At 47.0% G+C, this 15,160-nt stretch overlaps 1 protein-coding gene across 1 annotated transcript in view; it reads left to right on the top strand.

The window, feature by feature from the left end:
* STPG4 (sperm-tail PG-rich repeat containing 4) overlaps positions 1-12,860 on the top strand; it is a 63,660-nt gene extending 50,800 nt beyond the window's left edge. The window contains exons 7-8 of the mRNA XM_010364296.2: positions 9,147-9,251; positions 12,722-12,860. Coding sequence (XP_010362598.1) covers positions 9,147-9,251; positions 12,722-12,838 — 222 coding nt within the window. The 3' untranslated portion in view covers positions 12,839-12,860. The remainder of the gene's footprint in view (positions 1-9,146; positions 9,252-12,721) is intronic.
* Positions 12,861-15,160: the final 2,300 nt, after the last annotated feature.

Here is a 15,160-nt window from a genome sequence, read left to right on the forward strand (position 1 = left end):
CAGAGGCATGAAAATAGAAAGGTGGCCTTCCAGATTTCCATTCTTCTCAATGCCCTTCATTCCTTTGGTGCTTCACTTGTCTGAAGTTGCTTCTCCTACTGTTAGCAAAGCATCTGGGAGATGTAAGAGAACTTCCCAGTCCTGCTCCTGCCGGTGCTGAGGCTTTAGCCATTTGCATTGTCAGGGCAGCTCTCACACCTGGGGCAGCAGCCTGGGGAAGTGGGAGGAGAGGGCTCAGGGCAGTTGCCAGCCCTGTCCAAGTTTGAGGTCGGAACTGCCTCAGATTTCAAACCACTGTGGGTTGCCTTCTGCTCCTGTGGCCTCCTAAGAAAACAAGAGGACGAGGCAGTGAACACCTACAGCCAGTCTGAATTACCTGGGCGTCCTTGGCATGTGTGTTCCTGTGAAAGCTGCACCTTGAGGTGGGGCGGGTTTGTGATCACTTGGTGTTACCCCTCCCATGCGGCAGCCTAACTAGAAACCCAGACTGTCACATCTTCTCTCTTTGCAGAAATAAACAGTACCAAGGTAGACTTCAGAGGTATCATCAATTACTAATTTTGCAAATGTGAATAAGTTTTGGCCCCTAACAGGTTTGCTTCTACTCCATCCACCAGCGTGTATGTCCCCCTTCTCCTGTAGACCAGTGTTTACAGAATTCTAGAATTTCCTGAGTTGCATAGGCCCTGCCACACACCTCCTCTTGAGTGCCTCAGAGAGGTGGCTGTAGTTTTTCTCTGTACCCACCTCCACACAGGATTTTCTGTCCTTGCTGAGGGGCTTTTTCTTTTCTTTTTTGAGCAGTGTATTCCCACCTATCACACACACCAAATTTGGGGAGATCATTTTTACCACCCCACGTAGTAATTTCAGTTTATGCTGCTTATTAGTTGTATTTAATGCATGGATATATATAGATATTTAGGGTCATCATTGTTTTCTGACCCGTTCTCTTTTCAGTATATCAACTGAAAGTTGTTTGTGCTAAGATAAGTGGGAGTGAATTATGTGCTCTTTCTAGATTCCCTTTAGCTTTACGATTTTAAAGAAAAACAGCTTGGAACTAAGTACTGATACTTTCCAGCACTGAGAAGCAAGGCCAGTAACTGGCTCTGGCTCCCACAGCTGAAACGCTAAATCACTGGTTTCTAACCCCACTGAGCCTCACTTTCTCAACTGTTAAATAGAGATATTAGCACCTCCTGCATCAGGCTGGCATGAGGATTAAATGAAAGTAGGTGTGTGAAAGAATGCTGTGAAGTAGAGATGGCTGCAGGGAGGGGGACGCCCTCTGGCTCTCTGGTCTGTGGGGAGCTGTCACTGAGCAGCAGTGAAGCCTGCCTGCTGAACCCATTTTGGGTCAGGGTAGAGAGGAGGCCTGGAAGACCAGCACCTAAAGGGCTTTAACCTGCCCCTATCTGTAAACGAGAATTCAGAATGAAGGCTTGCAGAAACTGGAAATACATGGTGACATTTAGATGTTTACATCTGCCATCAAACTGTAAAAACCATTCTCATGTTCATACACACGTGAAAAGCAAAAAGGTTTAACTTGAGAAAGTTGAATTTCAGGTCCCTGGGTACATTTTGTTTGTTTGTTTGTTTTAGAAATGGGGTTTCACCATGTTGGCCAGGCTGGTCTCAAACTCCTGGCCTCAAGAGATCTACCCACCTGGGCCTCCAAAAGTGTTGGGATTACAGGCGTGAGCCACCACATCCAGCGCCTCCATGCATTTTTTGACAGGAGCCTATGCAGGCATCTATGAATACACACCTCATGTTTCTTGGTCCACTTAGTCCATTCCTGCTGCTATAACAAAATACCTTAGACTGGGTAATTTATAGACCATAGAAATTTATTGTTCACAGTTCTGGAGGCCAGGAAGTCCAAGGTCAAGGTTGGTGTCTGATGAGGGCCCCCTTCCTCATAGATGGCACTTCTAGCTGCATCCACACATGGCGAAGGGCAGAAGCTTGCGCCATAAGAGGATGCAGCTAGAAAGCAGCATCCTTCCTGTATGAGGAAGGCAGACAAGCTTCCTCGGGCCTCTTTTATAAGCACAGGAGTCCCATTCATGAGGAAGAAGCCCTAATGATCTAATCACCTCCCAAAGGCCCCACATCTTAACACTATCACAGGGGCCATTAGGTTCCAACATATGAATTTTGGGGGGACATCAACATCCAGACCATAGCAGTACACAGAGATTCTTCACCTGGGAAATAGAATGTGTGCGCTTTCTGGAGAAAGATGATTTTTTTAAAAGTAAGTTTAGCAAATTCAAGTTGGTTACTGTGGAGTAAGGTTGAGTCATGCATCTCATATTAAAGGATTTGCTCTGTGGTTTATTTTCCTTATGAGTTTACATGATCTCATTTGTCTTAACAACGTAAGGTCAAATTTTGTAACATACTAATGATTAAAAATCCCTTTTGCACGTGAATCTGAGTGCACTCCACCGGTCTCTACCTGCTTGCCCCGTGCCCTTGCCCTCATCTCCCTTCCTCCCTGTCCACCTGTGTCCTCCCTATCTTCAAGGTGTTACTCCAGACCCCTCTTCCTGGAGCTTCCTCATACCACTTGCCTCTCCCGTGGCCTCCCCTCACCGTGAACTCATCGTAAGCCCTCCGAGTTGGTATACTCACTCATTTCATATTTAAATCTATTCTGCGACAGTTTGCTTTTTTTTGTTGTTGTGGTGGTGGTGGTTCCTTGATGTGTATATTGTGATTTTCACTAGATTTTTGTCCTTGTCTTCACAACTAGATTGCAGGCACCCTGAAGTCAATGATCCTAGACAAAATGTCTTTAACATCTGCCAGGATCCCTGGCCTAAATACCTTGCATACAGCAGGGTTTCAGTGAATGTGTGTGGATTTGACTTTTTAAGCTTTGTTTTAATGAGGTTTGCCACATTCAACCCAGCGGCAGTCTCTAACCGCCTGAGACATTCATGGTTCAGAAAGTTGAACGGAAGAGAATTCCTACTGTTAACTTGCACACAGATTAAGATATCCCGGCGACCACTAATCATCTGTTCTTTGGTCTTTTCTACTAATTAAATCAGCACAGTCCAGTTAACACTTTTTATTTTGTTTTTGCAATGCAGTGAATTTGTCCCAGCAAGGTTAAAATGAATAACATCCTTCTCTCTAGGCTTGTCCTCAAGGCCCTGCCCATTTTGGCCTAGCTTTCTCAACCCAGCTTCCCACAAACCCTTCCACCATCCTCACAGGTACTTCCTTGAGGAGCTCCTGGGACCCCTTGAACCAGATGGGTTTACTCTCTGGTGTGCTCTCCGTAGCATCCTGTACATCCCTTTGTGTGATACTCCCCACGTTTGTGATTTGTTTATTTATTTTTGGTAAGGTGTGCCGTCCTTGCTAGAATGTGAGCCTCATGAGCATAGGAAATCCACGCCTACCTGGTCGATGAGGACTAAGTTCTGCTGCCAGTAACAGAGACCCTAAATAACAATGTTATGAGCAAGATAGGAATTGATTTCTCTCTTGTATACAGTCTCTGCAGTAGGCAGTTTAGGGCTGGTGTGGCAACTCCACCGCATCAGACTCCTCCTATGGGCTGTTCTGCTGAGCATGGCTTCCATCCTCATGGTCCCAGAGAGTAGGGAACAGGGGCCCAGCGGGCAGGAAGGAGTGTGGGGAAGAAACACAATATGTGCTCTCCTGAAGACTTCCCCTTGGAATTTGCATGCACCTTTTCCAACTCCATCCTATATCCCCAAGATTGGTCATGCGGCCACACCTAGCTACCAGGGAGGCTGGGAAAGTAAATCCTTATTCTGAGTAGACACGAGCCCAGTTAAAAATTTTTCTAACACTAAGCAATGAGGGGAGAACAGTTATTAGGAGACAGTCACATACCACTGTATTCCCAGCTTTCAGCCTACTGTCTGGAACAATGTGTATTGGCTGAATAAAGACATGAGCTGAACACTGATGTATTCATGTGTTAGGGCTGCCGTAACAAAGTGCCACAAACTGGGTATTTGTTGTGCCCAGTACAACAGAAATGTGTTGTCTCACAGTTCTGGAGACTGGAAGTCCCAGCCCAAGGTGCTGGCAGTGTGGGTTCCTTCTGAGTGCTGTGAGGGACAATCTGTTCATGCCTCGTTCGCAGCTCGCGGTGGCTTGCTGGCATTCCTTGGTCTTCCTCGGCTTAGAGTTCCATGCCTTTGTTTTCACATGGTGTTTTCCCTGTGAGCCTGTCTCTGTATCCAAATTTCCCTTTTAATAAAGGACACCAGCCATGTTGGACGAGGCCCCACCCTAATGACTTCAGCTTAAATAATTACATCTGCAACAACCCTATTTCCAAATCAGGTCACATGCTGAGGTACTGGGAATTCCAAATTCTTAAGTCCTTAAAAACCGGGGAGAGACAGCATTCAGCATGGAAGCCACATCAACACAATGGAAATTCACAGGACTTATGATTGGGGGGTATAGAATTCAACACCTAACAACTTGGGACAGTTTCATCTACTATCACATTCTCTAGGAGGCATCTGGCATTTGGCTGTTCTGGGCTCCCCCAGAGTGACACACGTCTTCACTCCAGAGGAGTGTCGTGATTATGCAGATTTCCCAGTCCCAGCCTCTCAGCCCTGGGGAGGAATGTGTGCAGGCAGGGCATGTCAGGCTTACCAAAGGCCTGGAATGTTCCACAGCATGATGATCCATCAGAAGTTGGAACCGAATAAGCCAGGCTTCTTCGTGGTGTGATAGAGACCCAAGAGCTCTCCAGGAAAGTCTGAGTCTTCTGCAGCAAGATGAAAGCTCCTGGCCTTGGCGACATCCCGCAACCCACTGGGATCACACTTAACAAGACAGCCCGGTTACACCAGAGCCTGGTTTGGTGTCTGAAAGCCAGGCAGATAGCTCAGCTCTTGCTCAGTACCACTCCAGCCCCTCCTATGTCCATTTGTTCTTTTGTGGTGTTTCTGTTTGGTTCTGCCTGTATCCCTCACTGGACTCGAAACTCCTCAGAGGCCAAAGAGAGTATTTTATTCATCTGTGTAATAATCCTTACAGCTCCCATTGGTTAAAGTTGCCCTCAAGTAAAAGCACAATTAAACAGGGCTTTTTCAAAGGGAAGAGAATGATATTCTCATCAGGAGGGTTGAGATGTAATCATGTACCAGAGCTGAGGAATAGATACTATAAAGCTTCCCTGTTGCTTCTTTTGACATCAAGTTCTAGGACTCTAGGAAGGTGACTATTCTGCTCTCCTGTGGAGACAGAATTTTTGTCAGTGGTATTCGAAAGGTTTAGCTTTGGGAAACCCACAGTTGCCAAAGCATGACCCTGACAAAAGCAAGGTTTAAGAAACGGCCCATTTGATTTGTGGAAGAGGTGCTTAGTGCTGCTTGGTGAACCCGAGGCCTCCCTTTGCACACGTATCATACACAATGTGAGACCCAAGGTCTAGATCACACTTGAGGATCCCCAGTAAAGGAGAGAGCAGAGTGCTCAGCTTTAAGGAAGAGGACATGATTCAAATGTCCCTCTTGTTTTAAATACCCTCCCATTGAACTGGGTTCAGAAATGGCACATCCCGAACCATCTATCCACTCAAGCTGTCCTCAGATGGGGCAGCAGTAGGGACTCTGCTAGAGTTGTTTCCTGGCCATTGCAGGACCCAGCCATGAGCAGTCTCAGAATAGTCACGGCTTTGCCGCAACATGCCTGTGGCTTTGGAATATGAACGTGGGCTTATATCCCCTTCCCTAATGCTCCCTCTTAAAGATCCCATCTGCCACATGTGGAATAGCGTTCGGTAACTTCTTTCTGCAGCACATCTTAGTCCCTTTGATTCAGATGACCAAGCCCACGCAAGGAAACTGCTGGATGGGATGGCAATGCATCACGCTTCATCAGGCTTCATGCCTGGACTCCCAGGCAGCTTGAGACTAGGAAGCTTTAGAAAGCAAAGGCGCATTAGGCCTGGGGAAAACAGGCAGGTCGCTCCTTTCTTAGCCATTCTGCAGATGGCCGCCATAGGTATGGAATCAGTGGTAGCACACCCAGCATCATATCTTGCCCCAGCTACTCATCTGGCTTCAGAGCACTGTGTTATTATAGCCAAACTGAGAGGCTCCTGGACGAACTGTTCCTGTGCAGATATTCTTGGCATTTTGCTTCTTTGTGTTTCTTATGGCTTAGATTTATTCAGTGTGAGTGCAGAATTCACACCAGAGAGCCTCACCCTGACAGCAACCTCTGTCACACGTATATACATCAGTTTGAAAATATGACTGTTGTCATCTCTCTGCCATGAGTTGTAAAATGATGAGGCACATCTATCCCTTGATGATCAGATGTGTGCTTGACTGATAATAACAGACTCCATTCATGGTGGAGTAATTGAGAATGGCAGCCCTGATTCCATGGCTGTGCCACCTGCCAGAAAGAATGGGAAAGTCTTGCTTTAAATCCTGTGGAAGGGCCGGGCGCAGTGGCTCATGCCTGTAATCCCAGAACTTTGAGAGGCCGAGGTGGGCAGATCATGAGGTCAGGAGTTTGAGACCAGCCTGGCCAATATGGTGAAACCCGTCTCTACTAAAAATATAAACATTAGCCAGGCTTGGTGGCACGCACCTGTAGTCCCAGCTACTTGAGAGGCTGATGCAGAAGGATCGCTTGAACCCAGGAGGTGGAGCTTGCAGTGAACTGAGATGGCATGACTACACTCCAGCCTGGGTGACAGAGTGAGACTGTCTCAAAAAAAAAAAAAAAAAAAAAAAAAAAAAAAAATTGTGGAGGGTCTGCAGCGCAGTGCTTGTTCTGCAAAATCTGAGGCGCTCATTCGTGGCCAGCCTTACCTGTTATAAGGATCTTACAGATACATGTCCGTATTATGACCTTACTGCTGGCTTTGTCTCCTCTCCTCTCCCCTCCCCTCCCTTCCACATCCCTTCCCCTCCTCCCTCCCCTCCCCTTTTCTTTCTTTCTTTTGTTTTTTCTTTTCTTGGCCCTCATTCTGTTTCCCAGGCTGGAGTGCAGTGGCGTGATCATGGCTCACTGCAGCCTTGACCTCTGCGGCTCAGGTGACCCTCTCACCTCAGCCTCCCAAGTAGCTGGGACCACAGGAACACACCACCACGACTGGCTAATTTTTATATTTTTTACAGACAAGGTCTCACCATGTTGCCCAGGCTAGTCTTGAACTCCTGACCTCAAGTGATCCACCAGCCTTGGCCTCCCAAAGTACTGGGATTACAGGCATGAGCCACCATGCCTGGCCTCTTTTTTTCTTTACCTAATTTCCATAGTCATTTATCTGTACATTATCTTTTTTTCTCGTTTCAGGAGCACTCATGTTCATTGTAGAAAAATTAGAAAATGCTTATAAGCAAAAAAAGATTTTTGTTTCCTTTTTATTCAACACACTACTACCCCAAGAAAGCTACTGTTTATGAACATTCTGAGATAATTTCATTCCAAGTATTTTTATGCACATTTGTTCAGCTTGCATTTTTGACTTAATGACATTTGGAAGTAGTTGTTATGTCTATAAAAACTCATCAACATTGGACTGCTGGATGGAAGCATTGTAATTTATTTAACCAGGCACATATCATCCATGATTTAGTTTATTTCCCAGTTTTCACTTTTGGAAACAATGTTACAGTCTTTGTGGCTAAATATTTGCACACATCCTCAATTGTTTTCTTAGGGTGAATGCCTACAACTGGAATTGCTGGGTCAAAATAATAAATATACGTTGTCTTAAACTCCGTTTTGTGAAAACTTGAAAAATATATATAACTTAGAATACTGTATTGAAACTTCATATACCTAGTCAACAAATCCACAATGTTCAACTTTAGGCCAGTGTTCTGGGGTAATACTCCCACCCGCTTCCCCTAACTCCTCCATTATTTAAAAACAGATCTAAGACATCATGCTAGAAAAACACTTATTTCTGTTTTTTTGGCCTGTCCCACCCCGGAGGCAAGGAACATTAGCTATTTGAAAATGGAGGGGGAAAAAAAGTGAATTACTAGGGGGAAAAAAAGATGAACATCATGTTAGCATTATCCAGTGTGGTGTTTGGGCTATTCCCATTTTCCCTGCCACATTCTAGACTCAAGACTCATCATTTGTCTCCCTGGTTTCCTGCAACAACCAATAACCATTCTCCTGTCTTCTTTCTCTCTCTCTGGATAGGCGTATATGTTTTTAAGCTGTTTCATATCTTCCCAGATTGCACTCTGGAAAGGCTGAGCAAATTCATGCTTCTGCCAGCATCATAAGGAGTGCTTGTGCTGGTTGTTAAAGCTCTGGCTTCCTTCTTTCCCTCTCGCCTTCCTTCCTCCCTCCCTCCCTTCCCTTCCTTCTTCCCTTCCTTCTTTCCTTCCTTTTCTCCCTCCCTTTCTTCCTTCCTCTCTCTCTTCTTTGTTAACCTTTTTTTAATTTTTAGAACCCCTTCTCCTCACTCCGTGGGGAAAAAAAGGAAGTTTGTTTTTAAATTAGAATTCATGTGGTTATAAATGAGGTGAAAGCCCTCCTTCCTCAAAGTTTGCTCATTAAACGTTTGTATATCCTTTTTATGAATTGGCTGCTGCTAATTTTCCTACTGGAGTGATTGTCTTTTTAAAATTGTGTTCACCTATTTATGTTAATCTCATAGCATTGTGCTTATATCAGTGAATTGCTATGAATACTTTTTTGGACCAAGATAACATATATGACATTTATATGAAAGAATAAGCATTTTTATAAAGCTAACAGCTTAGAGCAGCAAGTCACCTTTAACAGTCAGAGGGACAAGTACGGCATGAGGCATGCATGCTGCTGTGAGGGGATGGGGGGATCTGAGTGTGGGCTGGGAGCCCAGGGGCATTGGGGATGCTGGCAGGGACAAGGGAGGCAGGTGCCGCTCACCTAACCCTCCTTCACTCCTCACCGTCGTGCACAAGGGAGGTGAGGCAGGAGTTACTCCTGCTTCACAGCTACTTGTCCCAGCTCACACCCTTAATGAGATCTCTTGAGACCAAACATGGGATTTTTCTACTATATCATACTGATTCATATGTTTATTTGTAGAAGGCAAATAAAGCATTAAAATATATCAAATATTAGTATAATAATAATGAAGCAATTTTTTAAATGTTCAATAGCATGAAGGCCCTGGTCCAGGTGATTATAATGTGAAAATACCTCCCACAAGCTCTATCACTTCTTGTTTTCAATCCAGAGTCCCTCGATTCTTGCCCAGCTATTCAGTAAGTATTCGGAAAGACAGACCGCCCTCCACCCCCAGGGGTATGGTTATGGTGGTAGGTTTTCTGTTCCCATGTGTGTGGGAGGTGCGGGCTGGTGGTGAGATGGGGGAATGATCATGTGTATACAGTTCTGGTACATACAGTTGCCTGTCAAGGTAATCAGAAGTGAAATGCTCAAATACCTGGACGTTCTCAACCAACTTCGGATTCAGAGTGACTCCAGGCCCAAAATCTGTGGCTGAATTATGGGGCCACTTGGAAGCAGCACATTAGTCAGCCATCAATGTTACCAACTAGATGCTTTGTTGGGAGTGCCTGCAGTGGCTGCCTCCTGCCAGCCAGAATGGCTATTCTGTGTGTGTGTGGCTTCTGGGAGCCCAAGGAAGCAAAATTTGAAGCAGAAACATTTTTATTGAACCAAATGGGACCATTAAGGCATTAGCGATCACCCAATCCCCAAAGACTCAGGACAGACAGGGAAGAGGCTCAGGTCCATGGAGAGATACGAAGAGCGTGGATCCTGGGAGCATGCAGGACGACTCCAACCCTAGAGAAGACCAGGAAACATTATAAAAGCATAATGTGAAGTTTACCAACAGTGGATTTTTTTTTTTTTTAATGTCAAAAGAGTTTTAATTCCCATAGCTTTGTTTCTTTCAGTCTCCAACTCAGTCTGAAAGTCCCCAAGACTTGCTGGTATGTAGACTCATTTGAGGTGGCTGGGGAGACAGAAATACAAATTCTGCCTGTAAGAAAACGGGCCCACCCAGGGGGAGTCAAGGGACTAGGAGGAGAAGTTGGAGTGGTGGGTAGGAGAAGACTAGTGCTGCCACTGCCTGGGCTGCAAATCACCTCCTCTAGCCCTACCTAGCCCATGTCCCAGGACATGGCCTTCAGAATCTCTGCCCCAGAGTTGCTGGGCAGCAGAGTAAGGTAGCACAGCCTTTATCTAGATTGATAATGGGGAGGCCCTGCCAGTGAAATTGTAGACAGACCGACAGTAGGAGGCTGGGGGATCCACACACCTTAGTGGCATCACCATGATCCAGAAACATGTTTGTCAGAGCCCACGGGGTCGGGTATTCTCAGGAACACTGAGTCATGCTAACTAAACTCCCAGGCAACTGAGCAAGAAGCCAGAAGATGTGGTGTTAACTTCTAAGCATTCACCATACGGGCCTGGTGACTGGAGCACTGATTGGTGGAGTCTCTCACTTATAGAAAATTTTCATGGAAGTTGAAGACAACCAGAAGGTTGTTGGTGGCAGTGAAATCAGGGGAGGGGAACTGAGCTTGATGTTCTCAAGGTGGCTGAACCCCAACCAACAGCCTCCCAAGGGGTGGCCTTGTAGGGTGCAGGCGCCCTGAACCTTCTGTTCTCTGCCCTGGCCTCCCAGGACTCCACATGCACGTTGCACCCTCATTAATAGCACTAATGAAGGCTTCAACTTCCTTTGACGTTTGGCCAGGACTTGATTAGATTTCCAGGCTGCTCCTCTGCTTTTGGCAAGGGAAACATCCTGTCATTTAAAGCGGTTTCTGCAGGCAGCTGATCTCATGTGCTCTGGACTGACTGCTCTGCTCCACTCTCACTGTCTCCTGAAGAGATAAGAAACTGCAGGGCAGGGTAGAAATGACAAGTAGGTGATAATAGTACAGAATAATAGTGGTGGTAGCTAACTGCTGGCCTGTCCAAGTCCCTTTGTCCTAGAGAGGCGCCAGTGAGCCTCATAGCCCCTTAGAGGCAGGTACTCTATGCCGTTTGATGGGCAAGGTGTGGGAAGCCCATGCCCAGGGTCCCACTAAGCCGTTGGTGGTGGGACTAGGACTGGAACTCAGGCTTGTTGGGCTCTAAAACTCTTGATCTTAACCATTACACTGGTGTCTCAAATGCCTTCAAGAATATGTGCATGTGCCCCCAGCATGGGAGACATCAACCTAAGAAATTGAAGTCTTAGGCCGGGCACGGTGGCTCACGCCTGTAATCCCAGCACTTGGGAGGCCGAGGCGGGCAGATCACGAGGTCAGGAAATCGAGACCATCCTGGCTGACACGGTGAAACCCCGTCTCTACTAAAAATGCAAAAAATTAGCCGGGCGTGGCGGCGGGCACCTGTAGTCCCAGCTACTTGGGAGGCTGAGAAAGGAGAATGGCATGAACCCGGGAGGCAGAGCTTGCAGTGAGCCAAGATCGTGCCACTGTACTCCAGCCTGGGCAACTGAGCGAGACTCTGTCTCAAAAAAAAAAAAAAAAAAGAAATTGAAGTCTTAGTCTGTGAAAATGGCATTTATTTGTATTTTATCACTACAGAAGAGAAGCTTTGTTTAAATAATTGGCAAAATAGGGCCAGGTGTGGAGGTGCACCCCTGTAATGCCAGCTACTCAGGAGGCTGAGGCATGAGAATTGCTTAAGCCCAGGAGGTGGAGGTTGCAGTGAGCTGAGATTGTGCCACTGCACTCCAGACTGGGTGACAGAGTGAGACCCTATCTCAAAAACAAAACAAAACAAAAACAAACAAACAAAAAAACCCCCGGCTGGGTGCGGTCGCTCATGCCTGTAATCCCAACACTTTGGGAGGCGGAGTTGGGTGGATCACAAGGTCAGGAGACTGAGACCAACCTGGACAACAGGGCGAAACCCCGTCTCTACTAAAAATACAAAAAAAATTAGCTGGGTGTGGTGGTGGCACCTGTAATCCCAGCTACTCGGGAGGCTGAGGCAGGAGAATAGCTTGAACCTGGGAGGCAGAGATTGCAGTAAGCTGAGATCACGCCCACTATACTCCAGCCTGGTGACAGAGCAAGACTGTCTCTCAATAATATTTATAATAATAATAATAATAATAATAATAATAATAATATTTGTTCAAGCATTTTATAAAAACAAAAACATGACTTTCAAAAATTAGAACTTGTGGATCCCTTGAGAATACTTCTGACCCTGGGGTCCGTGGACCCTGGTTGAGAAACACCTTACTTTAATAACTCTGGGTCGATAACTAAAACACAACCCGAGTTTGAGAGGCAGTTTGGGCTTTTGAGTTAGACCAACCAGGTTCAGAATTCATTCTCTTCACTCACTTCTTGCTAGGCCGAGGTCACTGGGGGAAGGATGATGGCATTCCTTGGGCTAGGAGTTGCCTGGGCCAAGTGCTCTTTGGGAGAAGGTGTGCCTTGAGGTGCAGGTGGCATGTGACCCTGGCTCTCCCAGCAGGTTCTAGGTGGCCCCTGGCTTGGCCTGGCCTCTCAGCCCCCCTCCACCCTCATGGTGAACCCCTAACAGGAGCAGCCTCTGCTCCAAGGACATGTTCCAATTAGAGGGTCTGCCAGGCTTCAGCCCAGGCTGGTGTGGCCCTGGTCTTCATCCTTGGGGAATTTGTCCACCACATCTAAGCCAGCAGCCAGGCACAGGAGCCTCAGGGTTTTGGTTTCACTGTCTCATCAGTCCCTGTTTTCTGCTCTGTTTTCAGAAAACCCCAGGCCCGGGAGCATATACAACTTTAAGACAATTCCCTAAGCAGTCTCCAACCATAGCCAAAATGGGCCGAGAACATAGCCTTTTCTTCAACAACACAATTGGCTTTTAAAATAAAGCAATCTTGGCACCAAGCTCTACTTTGAGGTTTAGCACGTTCTTATGTTTAGAAAACTGTATTTTGTCTTTTCCTTGGAGGGGTTTGGCCACAGAACATGATTGATTGCTTGAGGTGACCGTCCTGCTTGCTTATCTGGGATAGTCCCAGCATAATTACCAGTTCTCCCTCAAAAGTGTCCTGGTCTGAGCAATAAATTATATGTTCACTCTGCTGATTACCAAAGAGCAGATTCGGACAAAGTGTGCCCCGGGCTGCTCTCGGACAGGCCCTGAGATGTCTGGTCTCTGCTCTGTGTGGCCTTGTTCTCTCTAGCTGGAACTCAACTGCATCAGGGTTATAAGGCCTTATGGCCCTCTTAAAGACTTCTGTGGGTGTTCAGCATTAAACAGAGGCCAAGTTGAGCATCACAGCATCCCAAAAGCTGGTTCTTTCTCTCTTTGAACCCCCTAAAAAGAACAATATTGATTCAACCTGATGAATATTTGTGTTTTCAAGTCAACAACATTTTGAGTATCTGCTATGTGCAAGGTGCTGAGGTGGGGTTGGAGAGTGGAGTCTTGAAACAAAGATGAATGAGGCATGTGACTGAGTTCGGGGAGGGTTGTGCCGGAAATGGAGTGTGGGGTAGTGCTGGTTGGGGGAGGGCTGTACACGTGCCAAGACTTTCCTGCCAGTTGCCCTGTGTTTGAAGCTCAGGGGCTGCCCTCACGCGGATGGCAATTCCAACAGGAAGACGAGCTGTAGTTTCAGGAAGCTGCCAAATCATTGCACCAGGTGCACAGAGGAGCCATTGTGACAAGGAAGGCCGTAGGCATTCAGAGGAAGGAGAAGGCAGTGTGGCCTGAGCCTGGGAGGTGAGGGGTGGCCCGCACAGCGGAGGGTAGATTGGCCGGCACCCCAGGGATCAGGAGGCTGTGATCAGGAGAGGAAAGAGTCAGGGGTGAGGAAGCCTATCTGGGCAAAGGCTCAGGGCAGGAATAAACATTTGCAGGAGGGGAATGGAGGCAGCCTGGACCAATGACAGTGGAGGGTGCAAGTGAGGGTGTGGGAGGGGAGGAGGGTCCTTAGAAGGCTGGGACCACATGCTTTCTGCCCAAGGGGCTCTAGCCAGTCGGGTCCTATGCATGACAGTGGTGTCTCGGCAAAGGCTAGGGAGATTCCAGAGTGGTTACTAAATAATTGCAAAGGGTCTTTTTAAAAAGCTAATACAATGAAGAGCTAATACAATGCTTACATTTTGTTATATTTTAGTAAATAGCCCAGCCCCTCCCCATTAACTGCTATGATGCTGGCTTCTCTAGATCCCTGCTTTGGTTCCCCAAGAATCCCTCTGTTCCTCCCACACACACATTACCTGCCTTCCACAACTGCCCTCTGAATTGGGCTCCAACCAAAGGGAATGTCTCTTCTTGGCTGCAGCAAAGCTCTAGACTTATAGACCCTTGTAAAATGGTTGTTGAGGGGCGAAAGGGAAGGCCATCATCTCCTGGAATGTGTTCACATTTGTGGAATAAACACCCTGCATTACATTCCTTTGGAGCAGAAAACAGACACTTGGAAGATCAGACTGATGTCAGGATAGTGTCTCTTGTCCCACTTTGATGAGAAGATGGCTGCAGGGAAGATAGTTTCCAATTTTAGTCTCCAAGTGGGCTAAAGTCCCCTGCATGATCAGAAAGTAATGGCTGGTCGTTCTGATGGAGGGTGTTTTCTCTAGGAAGCAGCAGCTCAGCCAGCATCTGGCACTCAGATGCCGTTCTAGAATGAGATAGAGGTGGGAGATGGCCATGTGTGTCTTAGCCAAGGCTCAGTGATGGAAAGGTTAGAGAAACCCCTCAAACTAGCAAGGGGAAGAAGGGGGTCAGATTGTAAGGACTTAGAGGCATCTCATCGACAAAAGTGTAAACCAGGGTCTGGCAAGAACCATCTCTCTCTCTCTCTCTTTATCTCTCTCTCACTCTCACTCTGTATGTGTATGTGCGTGTGTGTGTGTGTGTGTCTTGCTCTCACTCTCTCAGGCCTCATGGTCTCCCTCCTGTCTCTCAGGCCTCGTGGTCTCCCCTCTGCCTCTCTCTCAGCCATCATGGTCTCCCCTCTGCCTCTCTCAGGTCTCATGGTCTCCCCTCTGCCTCTCTCTCAGGCCTCATGGTCTCCCCTCTACCTCTCTCAGGCCACCCCCTCTTTTCTGTCTCTCTGTGTGTGTGTGTGTGTGTGTTCTTGCTCTCACTCTCTCACCCTCTCAGGCCTCGTGGTCTCCCCTCCGCCTCCACCTCTCTCAGGCCTCGTGGTCTCCCCTCCGCCTCTCTCAGGCCT

This window comes from Rhinopithecus roxellana, chromosome 17 (genome assembly GCF_007565055.1).
Source record: "Rhinopithecus roxellana isolate Shanxi Qingling chromosome 17, ASM756505v1, whole genome shotgun sequence".
NCBI classification, from domain to species: domain Eukaryota; kingdom Metazoa; phylum Chordata; class Mammalia; order Primates; family Cercopithecidae; genus Rhinopithecus; species Rhinopithecus roxellana.